The sequence below is a fragment of the Gadus chalcogrammus genome, chromosome 7 (genome assembly GCF_026213295.1).
Source record: "Gadus chalcogrammus isolate NIFS_2021 chromosome 7, NIFS_Gcha_1.0, whole genome shotgun sequence".
Lineage (NCBI taxonomy): Eukaryota > Metazoa > Chordata > Actinopteri > Gadiformes > Gadidae > Gadus > Gadus chalcogrammus.
The window spans coordinates 13,346,946-13,360,994 of NC_079418.1; the positions used below are offsets into that span (position 1 = coordinate 13,346,946).

Consider the following 14,049-nt stretch of genomic DNA (forward strand, 5'->3'; position numbering starts at 1 on the left):
CGAGAGGATACTATTTGGGGGCTTCCTGGTTTTTCTTGTTATTTGGATTATCTAGGAGATATATTTGCTTTCTTGAACCAACCTCAAGGATAGAAAAACGTTCTGTATTATTTTTTGGTTCACCTGGAACCCGAACAATGCAAGCAATATATGACTCCTATGTGTACACCCTCCAGGTAAGAAACGTTTCTTCCCAGACTACTAAGTGAACACATCTTTTGCATGAATTAATTTAATACATTGTCCAAATAACAGAAATTACTTAACATTGATCACTGCACATCAATCTATTATTTTCCTACAAGATGCTAAGAACAGTGTTAATGAATGTGGACTAGGATTAAACCTTTTGCAACTTCACTTCGATATCTTATAACTAACATCAAAAGTTACCAGTGCCCTTGATGATCCTGATGATAAAAGCAGAATCTCAGTGAACCAAAGCAGTTAACGTTATTCATAAGTATTGCCAATCATGTCAGAGTAGCAAGGAAAGCTAGGACTTAACCCTATGCTTGGTCTTTAGGAAACACTAACCCACCTCTATATTTAGCAACTTTCGGTGGATTTTATTTGAACACCTGTGATTCATGGCTGCTCTGGAATGGAGGAAGGATTTTGGGTCATAAATAATAGCACGGAAAGCCTTAAATTTTATTTTTTCCACAAATCAATTCAAGGCCTATGTAGCTTTTTTCGCATCTTTCCCTCACTTTTTAAGAGTACGGACCTACAACTACACTATTAGTCTTTATCTAATTTTGTCAGTGATATGTTGTGCTAGGGAGGCCTGCCAGGTCAGCAGTGAGGAGACAGGTGGGTAGAGCGGGGGACATAAAGGGATTGGATTAGGAGGAAAGAGAAAGTCCTGGCCACATCAAGGCCCAATTTAGCACTATGTTACGATGGCTTATAGCCGTCATGTACCGTACAGCTAATCAGCTTGCGTCACACGTTAAGCATTCTGATACCTGTTGAGGGCATGGCATGACTGCCGAGGGCCAATCAGACAGATGGTTGCTGTTTTGTGATTTGTCATCTCATTGGCTCAAGCAAAATGTCTAAGAATGAGCATATTTATAAATAAAACTTATGAATATGCATTTACCCAAATAAATAAGCCAGTTGATTTACAACTAATGTTTGTCATTGACTCAACAAGATGACCTTCATGCTTGCTATCTTTTATCATTGAATTATAACATCCCTTTCTTGGTATAATGGAAGGTGTGGGTTTCAAATAAAAAGGGAATTATTGATTGCACTGTGTTTTGTTTGTGCTAATTGCAAACCCTTTGCCATTTTCTATTCTGTGTGGCTGCGCCGCCTTCCCAGTGATGGCTTGGAGGCTCGTGACCAACTGGCCTGCTTTGGGCTAGAGGCGTGCTGGAACCCCAGGAAGAAAATTTGATCGACGAACACAGACGCCCTCAACACTATTCCCCATAAAGAGTCCATCCTCTACGGCTGAGACCTTGGCGACATTCAACAGGCAGAATGGCAAGCCACAAAGACCCTCGTTTCTTGCACAACTTGTCCTATCACCCACGATGGCTCCTCACCACCAAGGCCAAAAGACACACCAGGACTGTTTTGGATTCCAATAACAATTGTGGCCATTGTCCAAGCAGATCAATATTGTCATCGTTATCATCCATGTCATTATCTTCATTATCTCCATCATCATCCACATGTACATCCTCCTTAACATCACAATCCTCACTCAAACCACATTTGCCATCACCCCCGTTGATACGCCCCAAGCACGGGAGGGGCCACTGGATCCTCGTGGCCCTTCTGATGGCAATTTGTCTCCCTTGCGAGTCCTGGGCCACGACCTTCAAGGTGGCCATCGTTGGGCCGTGGACTTGCGACCCTCTCTACTCCAAAGCCCTCCCGGACCTGGCCGCCCGTCTGGCCACCAGCCGCATCAACAAGAACCCCTACCTGAACAAAGGCTACTGGTACGACTACACCCTCATCAACGAGGACTGCAAGTCCTCCCGGGGCCTCGCCCGCTTCGCCGAGCTGGACGGCTACGGCTCGGCGTTCCTGGGTCCGGCCAACCCCGGGTACTGCACCTCGGCGGCACTGCTGGCCAAGCAGTGGGACCTGGGCCTCCTCTCCTGGGGCTGCCTGAAGCCCAACATGGAGGAGGGCGGGATGCACTCCACCTTCCTGCGGCCGCTGCCGCTGTCCTCCCGCGTGCTCTTCTCCGTGCTGCGCTACTTCCACTGGGCGCACGTGGCCATCGTCTCGGAGGAGGGGGACCTGTGGGAGGCCACGGGGCAGGAGCTGGCCTCGTCCCTCAGGGCCTTGGGCCTGCCCGTCGGCACCGTGGTCACCATGGAGTCGGACAAGGGCGGAGCCCAGCGCGCCCTGGAGACGGTGCGCGACGCGGACCGGGTCAGAGGTGCGTACCGGTCGTGAACCTTCGCCGCGCTGGAGGTCTCGATTTAAAGTGTTGATTCAACCGTCTCATGGAAAAAAATCCATCTACCGGATAGTGACGGCAAGCCTGGGAGTGTCGCAACCAACATTTAGAATGGATCGATAGATGGTCTAGTTGGTACGATCCGTGAGGTCGATCTTTCCATCTTACTTCCGGGTGGACATTCCCATGATGGAAGTGGCATATAATGGCTGATTAACACTAATCAGTGAACAAGGTGCCCTTTAGTCATTTCAGGTAGGATTACGATTTATGACAGACCTATTAAGATTTGTTTGGTGTCCGTCTTGTTTTCCCCTCCCTTCCCGCTCCCAGTGGTGGTCATGTGTATGCACTCGGTGCTGATCGGCGGAACGGCCCAACACAGGCTGCTGACCACGGCCCTGGACATGCGCATGATCGCCCGCGGCTACGTCTTCATCCCCTACGACACGCTGCTGTACTCCCTGCCCTACCAGGACTCGCCCCACTACGTCCTGGGCAACGACACCAAGCTCCGCCAGGCCTACGACGGGGTCCTCACCGTCACCATGGACTCTGGGAGGAACAGCTTCTACGACGCCTTCAGGGAGGCGCAGAACACCTTTGAGATCCGCTCCAGCATCCCCGCCGAGCAGGTAAACTAAGGGCAGAACTATTGGCGGTAAAAAAGAAAAAAAGTTATGACTGCAACTGAAATCCCTCCTTGTCCTCCTCCTGCTCCTCCTCTTGCGACTCTTTCACTTTTAGGACAAAACTAATTCTACTACTAGCTAATTCACTACTACTACTACTACCTCCACAAATACAATTAAAACGACATCTTATACATCGACGAATACTGCAATGCACGTGCACGCACAAATATTAATGCAATCCATGAAACTAGTATCTTGTACTGTTATCGAATATTATTGATTGAATGATTTATTTTCTTATTGAATGATTTCTTCGCACCGTGTTCCCTGTGTGTTCACTAGGTCTCCCCGTTCTTCGGCACCGTCTACAACATGTACTACTACACCGCCATGGCCGCGGAGCAGGCCCGCAAGACGGGGGGCGGCTGGGTCACCGGGGAGATGCTCACCCGGGCCGAGGGGGGCTTTGAGTTCGACGGCTTCAATCAGCCCTTGTACGGGGGCGAGAACGGAGAAGGCATGCTGGCGCGCTACGTGGTGCTGGACTACAGCGGCGTGGGCTCCACCCTGTACTCCACGCACATCCTAGAGGCCGCCCACACGTATGGGAAGACGGGAGGGTTGAAATACCTGGGCCGGTCCATCCACTTTGCGGGCAGCACTCCCTACAGCGACTCCAGCTGCTGGTTCAGCCCCTACTTCGCCTGCAGTGGTGGTAAGTCCCCGTGCTGCGGTAGGAAATACACACCTGTTCAGACGGTCAATGCCTGTGTTTTTTGAATGCCGAACACCCGGGTGCAATGACAGTCTTTCAATCCCGAGAGACCCAAGACAATTTCAGTGTGTCCGCGTGACCAAAGCGAACACAAAGACAACTTTGATCCTTTCGTTAACGGATCACCAATTCCGGTTCACGCTCAGTGTTCTGTGCGTCCGTTTTGGGCCTGGTGGTTGTAGTTCAAGCAACGCCGCTGCTGACGTCTGTGACACAGGCTTCATCCCCTCTCTCTCCCTGTGTTTTTGTGTTTCCTTGTTCAAAGGTCTGGATTCGGCCAGTCTCTTCTTCCTCTGCCTTCTGTTCATCACATTGGCCGGTGGCGGGGTTTACCTCTTCTTCTACCTGAAGTATGTCCACTGCCAGGACTGATGCCATGGCCTGCCTGGGGGTTTTGTTATTGGTTATCATTGATGGATCACTGGTAGGGTATTGGGAAATTTCCTAAATGTTTGATCCTTTGTAGGAGACACGGCCTCCTTGGTGGCTTTGGTGGCTTCGGTGGTGGTGGTGGGAATAACGGGTCAGGGAAGGTGGTCCTCACCTTGGATGACCTGATATTCATCAACACTCAGCTCAGCAAACGGGTCAGTGTTTTTTTGTCACGCTTAAGGGCCCGCCGTCCCCTTGTGCGTTAAACCCCAGGACTCCCTCCGGCCCCCCGCTCCTCCTTTGACCCCTCCTCTGGTCCTCTGAGCAGAAGCTGAACGAGGATAGCGTCATGAAGAGCCAGATGGAGATACAGGCGGCGCGCCCGTGTGTATCCGGTCGCAGCTACATGGCGTCCTCCCCTGACAGCTCTAACGTCGCCGTCTTTGAGGTGAGCAACGCGGTCCGCCCCCTACCGATATAAATCATCCTACGGTTGTTGAAAATCACAACCGCCATTCAACCGCCTTCCATTAATGAGGAACCTTCCAGAAGATAGAGATGCAGCTGTTATTTGTGGAACGAGTTCCTAAAAGTAAAAAAAAAAGTCCAATAGTATTCTGTAAGTGATTTTAGTTATTGTTGTCTTCATATTCCACATTCACACACTCAAACACACAAACACACAAACACACACATCCACAAACTGAAACACACACACCTTTGTAAAATGTTGCTATTTTCTGCACCTCAGGGGGACTGGGTTTGGCTGAAGAAGTGTCCTGACTCCACCACAACAAGTGTCGAGAGCAATGCTGAGTCTTCTTTCATCAAGGTAAGCAAACAGAATGGGATTACACTGAATTTATCATTACAATTAATATGATTGACAATTATGATTTAGTCAGTGACCACTGCAGACTACTACTAGTCCCTGTGTTCTCTGGTCACCATTGGATTCAAGCAACGCAGTACCAAGCAAAAACAGCGGACCACAAATGATATAAATTACAAATCTAGACACTGTTGTGACAGTACAGTGTTGGTGACGGTCTGGCACCTCGCTGTCCTATGCAACTCAACGCTTACTTGCTCCCGAATCTACAGCTGCGAGACATGCGTCACGAGAACCTCAACCTGTACATGGGTCTGTTTTGCGACTCCGGGATCTTCGGCATCGTGACCGAGCACTGCACGCGAGGAAGCCTGGAGGACCTCCTCAACAACGAGGAAATGCGTCTGGACTGGATGTTCAAGTCGTCCCTGTTGATGGATCTGGTCCGGGTGAGCCCAGCTTCCCACACCTTTGTGGTTTTATTGTGTTGTTAGTCCCTGGTTCAGATCCAATATGGTAAACTCTACTATTCCAGTTATAAATCCATCCCTTTTATCGAAGGTGTTGACTGTAGATGCACAGAGGAGATGGATAGCTTGTTCAGTGTTAGGCATGCCTACAGGTAGATTGTGGTCTTTAGGCTTTCGAAATAGAATCGGCAACTTGCAAGACTAATCTGAAAAATACTAACACACATGCTTTCCATCCCCTTTTCTACCAATTTGTACAAACACACACACACACACACACACGCACACACAGGGAATGAGGCACCTTCACAACCGCAACATCATCCACGGGAGCCTGAAGTCTCGTAACTGTGTGGTGGACGGCCGCTTTGTGCTGAAGGTCACCGACTACAACTTCAAGAACATCGTCCTATGCCAGAACCTCCCGCTGCCAGTGGAGAAGCCTGAAGGTCAGAGGTCAAAGCCTTGCGTTTTCTTTACTTGCACACGATCCTGGCGGAGGGCAGGATCGTTTAGTGCAGTGTGGGCAAACCATTTTGGGACCACGCCCTCGTTGTTAGGTGGGACCATAATTGCAGCCGATTATGTGCAGCCAGTTCCCCACACATTGTTTTTAACCCCGTCGACAATATCACCGTGGGGGGTGCCCCGGTGGCTCCCCGGGTAGAGCAGGTCCTATTAAGAGCCAGTCTTGACCGCAGCGACGGGGATCGATACCTGCCCGTGGTCCTTCGCTGCATGTCCTCCCCTTTCTCTTTCATAACATCCTGTCTATCTCTCCCTCTCTATCATAAAGCATATAAATGCAAAAACAAATCTTAACCATATCAATGTCCCGGTGAACATATATGCATCGAAACACGCTTAGTCCTAAAAAGTCGTGCTGTTTTTGTTGTGTGTTTTTTGTAAGCCTTAATTGCCCTCTCCTCGTCCAGATCTTCTGTGGACCGCGCCGGAGATACTGAGGAACCCCAACCAGAATAAGAGGGGCACCTTCCGGGGGGACGTGTACAGCTTCTCCATCATCATGCAGGAGGTGATCTCCCGTTGCGCCCCCTTCTGCATGCTGGACATGCCGGTCACAGGTGAGCCCCCCAGCCGGAGCAGCATCACTAGTCCAATGCTATCTTTATTTGACCATACACACAAAGAGAGAACAACAGCATACAGCCTTATTGTTGCTGCCAAATACACATCATATAACCTCAGATAAGATACTGTAATGATCACAGAAGGGAAAATTGGGTGTTGTTTCATTGTTATTATTATTTTTTTTACGGTGGTGTAACATAATCTTTGGCATATTATGGGATGTGATATTTGGGAGCAAGTCGCAGTCAGGCATCTTAGGGTTTGGGTTAGGTTTAGTGGGTCTACATGAGGACTGCCTTTGGGTTGGAAGTCTAATACTCTACAGCAAGCAAGCATTCAGCTGTACTTGGCAAGATGTATTTTCAATAGGTTGTCAGAAATCAGACGCATAGCTCTCATTATTGTTTTCACATCTAAATATGGATGACAGTCTGTGAAAGGAGTGAGCTTATCTTCCTTGTATTCCCCTCTTTTTCCGGACCAGATACGAATCTAAGGTTGAACTTGTTTATCAAAATCACACTTTTAGAAGTTATGTTTTTTCTTAAGTAAATATGCTCCTTTAATATATGAGACTGTTATCATATTTACTGCATTGTATTAACCTATTTTACAATTTTTTTGTATGCAATTCTCATGAAGCTATTATTTGAAACCAATCCTAAAAATGGATGGGAAGTGTTTTAATATACTTTTGTAATATAGCTAGTCTCGCTATTAATCGTCACCCTCATCGTATGTGTGTGTGTGTGCGTGTGTGTTTGTGTTTGTGTGTATGCCTACGTTTCCCTGCTTGTGTGTGTGCGTGAATGCGTCTGTGCCCTTGTGTGTTTCCTTCGTCCTCCGGGTCAGAGATCATCAGTAAGGTGAAGTCCCCCCCGCCCCTGTGTCGGCCCGAGGTGTCGCTGGACGAGGCCCCCATCGAGGTCCTCCAGGTGATGAAGCAGGCCTGGAGCGAGGAGGCCGACAAGAGGCCCACCTTCGAGGAGATCCTGAAGCAGGTATATCCAAGGGGTCAGAGAGGACTCGCGCGGACGTCGGAAGAACTGAAGCGAATTTGCGTCACGTTGCAGACCGTCATTTTTACACCACTCACTTAGGAAGCAGTTCCCTTGTCCTAGACGGAACACCGTACACCATTATCCACTACCTCTATACTGATCACATCACTACACTGCTGTATTGTAGATACTGTACAATATGTAACAATAGAGCTGAACCATAACACATTTATAAACTGTACTGTTCTTAACAACAGATACTGTAATTAGCACAACAGTAGATATTGTAACAACACACAATAGTAGATGCTTTACAATACACTACAGTAGATACTTTACAATAAAGAACGGCAGATACTTTACAAAACACAACAGTAGATACTTTACAATACAAAAACGTAGAATGTTTACAACAAACAACAATGTTCCCCATTTTTTGATACGTCGAATACAAAATAAACTCATTTCATTTCAACTCATCCACATTTCCCGTGTGTAACCGACCCCCCTGGTTTCCGACCCAGTTCAAAAGCATCACCAAGGGGAAGAAGACCAACATCATTGACTCAATGCTGCGCATGCTGGAGCAGTACTCCTCCAACCTGGAGGACCTGATCAGAGAGAGGACCGAGGAGCTGGAGGTGGAGCGACAGAAGACTGATAACCTCGTGGCCCAGATGTTGCCCAGGTAGGCATCCATCGGGAGTAACCATGCCTCGATGCTTGACACTCGGGTCTTGGATAACTACACTTTGGTGAGGTCGTAGGTGGAAGTCTGCCATGCAAGATTACCCTGCGAGTCTTGTACGCGAGTTCCCCATACAGTAAAGAGCTCACAGTCCTCACATGTGTTTGCTTTGAGATGAACATCTCCATGACTGCACGCATGATTACGCTACATCATGTTTGAAGCAACCGCTGGGGCTCTCTCCTCCCCCCCCCCCCCCCCCCCCCCCCCAGATCTGTGGCTCAGGCCCTGAAGACAGGCAAGCCGGTGAAGCCAGAGCACTTTGCCGAGGTAACCCTCTACTTCAGCGACATCGTGGGCTTCACCACCATCTCGGCTCTGAGCGACCCCATAGAGGTGGTGGACCTGCTCAACGACCTCTACACGCTCTTCGACGCCATCATTGGTCGTCACGACGTGTACAAGGTAACGTGCGCGCGCCTCGCCCGGAACGCACGTGGTGCATCCACTGAACGTTTCAGCTGCAGGTGCTGAATTGAAATTTGGAAATGTCTTTACATTCTGAAGAATGACATTCCAGCCTGCTGCTGCAGCCCCATGGTGGTTGAAGTTTGAGATTTGATGCTCTTTTTTTGGCTGATGCCTTGTTTGAAAACCTTGACCTGCAACCAGCTCACTGGGAATATCCATTTGACCTCATAACTGTCATTTGCTTTTATTCCATGTGAATGAATGGTAATACTTCACTGCATTTATATCTATAGAGAAAATAACATTTATGAAATACGTATTATTTATTTCTTATTATTTTTAAGTACTTCATGATGTGGAAACCTGTACGTAATAATATGTATCTCTATGAGGTTTTTAAATAGATCCTGTGAGGATTAAGCACAGGGTCACTCAGAGGGCTTATGGGTATCAGTGTATTCATTCCTATATTTTCTCTGCATGTTGATTAGGTGGAGACCATCGGTGATGCCTACATGGTGGCCTCAGGAGTCCCCAACCGGAACGGGAATCGGCACGCGGGCGAGATGTCCAACATGTGTCTGGACATCCTGCACTGCATCGGCACCTTCAAAATGAGGCACATGCCCGACGTCAAAGTCAAAATCCGTATTGGCCTGCACTCTGGTAGGCCCCTACTAGATCTCTGTGTGTACTCCTGTCTTTGCACCATAGGGTACGCATGGGTACACGTGCATGCATGACGTGTACATGACTCCTATTGGACACCTGAGGAACAGCCAGCTCAAGACAAAGTGTTATTTTTACCTAATCCTCCCGTCTGGAGCCCATTCCTGGAACAGTGAAACGCTATCCACTTAGGCACACTGTCATCCAATTACACACCAAAGACGGCGTCTTAGAACTGCCTGGATCTATTGAATTATAAAGGCTGCTCCTATGGCCATAGCGGTGGCGTCAAATGGATAAATTATATATATATAGTGGTAAAATAATAAATAACATCACAGATGTCATTTAACTTAATGACACCATGTGTCATTAAGTCTTCACCTCACATTTAAGATATGTTATGGTTTGCAAGTGATACAACAATGACAGTTGTCCTTCATTCCTGTGTGTGTGTGTGTGTGTGTGTGTGTGTGTGTGTGTGTGTGTGTGTGTGTGTGTGTGTGTGTGTGTGTGTGTGTGTGTGTGTGTGTGTGTGTGTGTGTGTGTGTGTGTGTGTGTGTGTGTGTGTGTGTGTGTGTGTGTGTGTGTGTGTGTGTGTGTGTGTGCGCGTGTGTGTGTGTGTGTCTCCCCAGGCCCAGTGGTCGCTGGTGTCGTAGGCCTCACCATGCCTCGCTACTGTCTCTTCGGAGACACCGTGAACACAGCTTCCCGAATGGAGTCCACAGGGTTGCGTGAGTAAAGAGCTCATCCAGCATTTCCTCTTCCTGTTTAACTACTGGTGTAAAGGGGAGGTAGGAGGTGTGGCAGTGTGTCCACACAGCTCCGGGCTAAAGAGGGTTTAGGGCGAGCGCCCCTTAATAATCCCTTAAGTCAATCAGTGGAATTAGTGGCTGAGTTTGAGCGTTGATTTAAATACCCTTTATTTGCTGTCTTGCCCTCGGTGCTCTCTCGATGCTAGAAGATGGCATCAATGTCACGTTAAAACTATGCACTGTGTCAGCCGTTAATCATATTTATTTGTTGAAAATCCAAGGTTAATAACATTTGAATTGATACGTAAGTTACACTGGACCGATTGTGAACATAAAAGTAGTTATGTGCTTGACTTTTACTTTTTTGGTGGTATTCTTCATTTCTCTGTGTATGCATGAATCAATTTATATTCGGTTCAATAATAAAGACAGGAGGGAATAGTTGGGAAATATTAAAGAAAGTGAATTGTTCTACTGCTACCAAGTGGACCAAAATATATTTACAGCCTGTTATGAACCAGTTTAAGAGACATTTCCCAAATTCTTCTCTTCTCACCATAGCTTACCGAATCCACGTCAACCAAAGCACAGTTGACGTTCTGAGAGAGTTGAATGACGGCTACAAGATCGACTCAAGAGGCATGACAGAGCTGAAGGTGAGACCCTCACCAACACATACAGACATTCCTCAAAAGCCAGCTGCTTTTACCATGGTGTTTATTTCACCTCTAAATGTGTCTGTTTTCAGGGTAAAGGAGTAGAGAACACCTACTGGCTGGTAGGCAAGAACGACTTCACCAAGCCCCTGCCGGTGCCACCGGACCTAACGCCAGGGTAAGAGAACACAGCGGACGCTTTCAACCAAGGCTACTTATCGGAGAGAAATAGTTTAGCATGTAAGGGGCTAGGTCAGGGTCAGCAACCCGCGGCTCTGGCCCTGAATGCGGTTCTTCCACCCCTCTGCGGTGGCTCCATGCAGCTTTGATTCTTTTTATAATAAATAATAAAAACGACTTCGATTTTTTAACCAAAAGGGAACATCTCAAAATAAAGTGTTTTTATTATTTCATAAATGCAAAAAACGAAAGGCTATTGGTTATTTTATATGTAGGATAACTATAAATAAAACGTTAGATACTGTGCTAACTTCATTTTAGGGGTTGAATAAGTTTTGTGGTTCCAGATACATTTTATATGGTAGGGGGGCCAGAAGGGACACTTTTGATATTGAGGTTGCCAACCCCTGAACTTGGCATACCAGTAGAACGTGGGCATCTGGGTTTGAACCCAGAGACTTCTGGCTGAGAGTGAGACACTCTCGACTATCCTAACCCATGCCCTGTTGCTGTTAGCCTCCGGGCATACGACTTGCGTGACCGTGTGTAAATAATATGGACTCTTGTCTTTACAGGGCGAGTAACCATGGTATCAACTTGGATGAAATCCCTCCGGACAGAAGACAGAAGTTCTTGGATCGGCAGAAGAACCAGCATTAGGTGAACAATGGCCGGCCACAACAACAAAAGGAACTCCTTTAGGGACTGGCTGAAGGATTATTGGATATTTGTGTGCATGGAAAGAAAAAGAAGAAATCTGCAGTTATTCAGTTAAAATTCAATTCATGGAGTTCCTTAAGTCCTTTAAACTAAAAAGCATATTTTAGTTTTAAAAATAATTCAAACAACCTGCTTGAGATTGCCAAAATCTAAAGTCTTTCTGAGGAGATGATTATATTTTATTAATTTAATTTCACTCCCCAACCCTGATAAAAGCCACGATCCAGAAATGTAGTCTTGCAAATTTGCATGAGAAAAAATATTTCAAATATACCTCAGGTGTATTATCTCAAAAAGCAAAGATGTACATAAGAATGAAGTTTCAATGTTTGAACTGTATATATTTATTTATGCTATTTAGAAAAACCATTAGGAGTTTATGAATTACACACCAAACCATTTATTTGTCAACTCAGCTAGTAATATGGAAACGTTTTGTATTGTTTACAATTCCATTGTACAAATGTCTATGTTCACAGTAGTAACAGCAGGAAACTATGGAAATGTCAACGGTATTGAGTTCAAGTAAGGATAGGTATGGTTTGTTTTTATAAATTCCATTTCTTTATTTTCCACAGCAATAATTTGAACATACCATGAAATAAGCATATGTGTGCTATTATATCAACAGCTTGACTCGTGTCAACTGTTTAACATTGAAGGACACGTTTCACATCACAATTTTATTGGAGCTGTTATTAGCCTCAGTAGGCTAACAGTTTAGCAATCAGATTGGATTATTGGATCTAAGGGTCTGAAATTGTACCCCAAAAAAAAAAAATACATTACGGAATTTGGTCCACATTTCAAAACCATTGCTTTGTTCATAGAAATACATACATTATTAATTCACTCTTTCTCAGAAATTGAAACCAGAAAACAGATTGATGGATGGGAGTTTGATTGATCAGTAGCTGGTATTAACACAAGGAAGATATAAAATATATAGTAGGCCTACACATGGTCGTTTTTTACCACTAATGGACTATGATTTCACTGATCACTGATTAATAAGGCGTGTTTGGTTGAACACTGTATATGAGATCTGAAAAGGAAAGCATGATCATGACATCAATCAATCAATCAATAATGGATGTAAATTAGCCTTAGGCTAACTCGGGTGCAATGCATGAAATGTTTCTTTTAATTGCACATGGTCCCTTTCAAATAAAATGAAATTGAAATTGGTCCCTTTCAAATAAATTGAAATTGAAATAAATCAAACCGGCTATGACTTATAAAAAAATCCATATCTACATACATCCCTTACTCTATTAGTAGGCTTACTGATGGAGGATGAATAGGGGAAAGAACTTTAAAGTTAAATTGATTGTTAGCTATGCAGCTAGCCAATGCGATAACCTCTAACCGTAATCAGAGTAGTCTCGTTCTTCCGATCGACTTTACACTTGGCTGTTGCATTGTGGAAGACACAAGGAAGTGGTTTAGTATGACGATTCTGGGCTGAGGGGGCCTTGAATGCTGCAGGCAGCAATACAGGAGGCCAAGCAATCGGCCCAGTCCAGACAGACCATCTGAACGGGCAACTGAAATGCAGGGAGGCTTATGGTCATGAGTGGATACCGGCCAAGCAAGAGAATCAAATGATTCCGGATTGGGGCGGTGGGCGGGGGAGGGGGGGGGGGTATTGTTGGAAAACCCTTCTGAATATGTATGGAGGTCTGGGTTGTTCCCAGAAGTGCTTTGTTGATAGCAACAGGCAGGGATGTCGTTAGGCCAATTTTAAAAAAAATCAAGGAAATCGTAACATGCCTGCACTTAACATAATAAGCCAGAATATGAGTTGAAATAAATACTAATACAATAAGAAGTTGTCTTTTATTTGGATTAAAATTGTTTCCGAGACTGCATTGATGGATACGTTTTCTAACCTATTTTCCTTGAACTCACCTCAATGTGTAGACTTAAATCATACCAACTCTTACATTTGTTTAGCTTATTTATATTTTTAAAAAGGAAGACATCCTGAAGACTCAGGAGAGGGAAGCAGGAGGTCTTAAGGCAAGTAAAGAAAAGAGATTGAGCCAGAAAACAGGCTCTGATAGATGCTGTGCTGTACTCTATACTGTAATAAATGATGAATTAAAGAACCACTTTAAAGATGTGATGTGTGCACTTTGGATACTGCTAGGGGATAAGCCCCCCCAGCCTCTAAATCCTAGTGACGTCCCTGGCACCATGGTGTGTGAAGATTTGAACTCTCCTTTGCCATATATATTGAATGGAAATAACACGGTACAGTTCTTTTGGGAAAGGAGATTTCACTCTATTTCTGTAA

General features: G+C 45.7%; 1 protein-coding gene across 1 annotated transcript; it reads left to right on the plus strand.

Moving 5' to 3' along the window:
* Nucleotides 1-1,497: 1,497 nt before the first annotated feature.
* On the plus strand, nucleotides 1,498-11,730 carry gucy2d (guanylate cyclase 2D, retinal). Its single transcript, XM_056594675.1, has 18 exons — nucleotides 1,498-2,413; nucleotides 2,768-3,069; nucleotides 3,412-3,784; nucleotides 4,110-4,194; nucleotides 4,311-4,431; nucleotides 4,545-4,664; nucleotides 4,968-5,048; nucleotides 5,321-5,497; nucleotides 5,811-5,967; nucleotides 6,454-6,603; nucleotides 7,463-7,611; nucleotides 8,136-8,299; nucleotides 8,572-8,764; nucleotides 9,262-9,436; nucleotides 10,075-10,173; nucleotides 10,756-10,850; nucleotides 10,943-11,028; nucleotides 11,606-11,730. Exons 1-18 carry the CDS (start codon nucleotides 1,498-1,500, stop codon nucleotides 11,688-11,690), a joined length of 3,528 nt encoding a protein of 1,175 aa, XP_056450650.1. The 3' UTR covers nucleotides 11,691-11,730.
* Nucleotides 11,731-14,049: the final 2,319 nt, after the last annotated feature.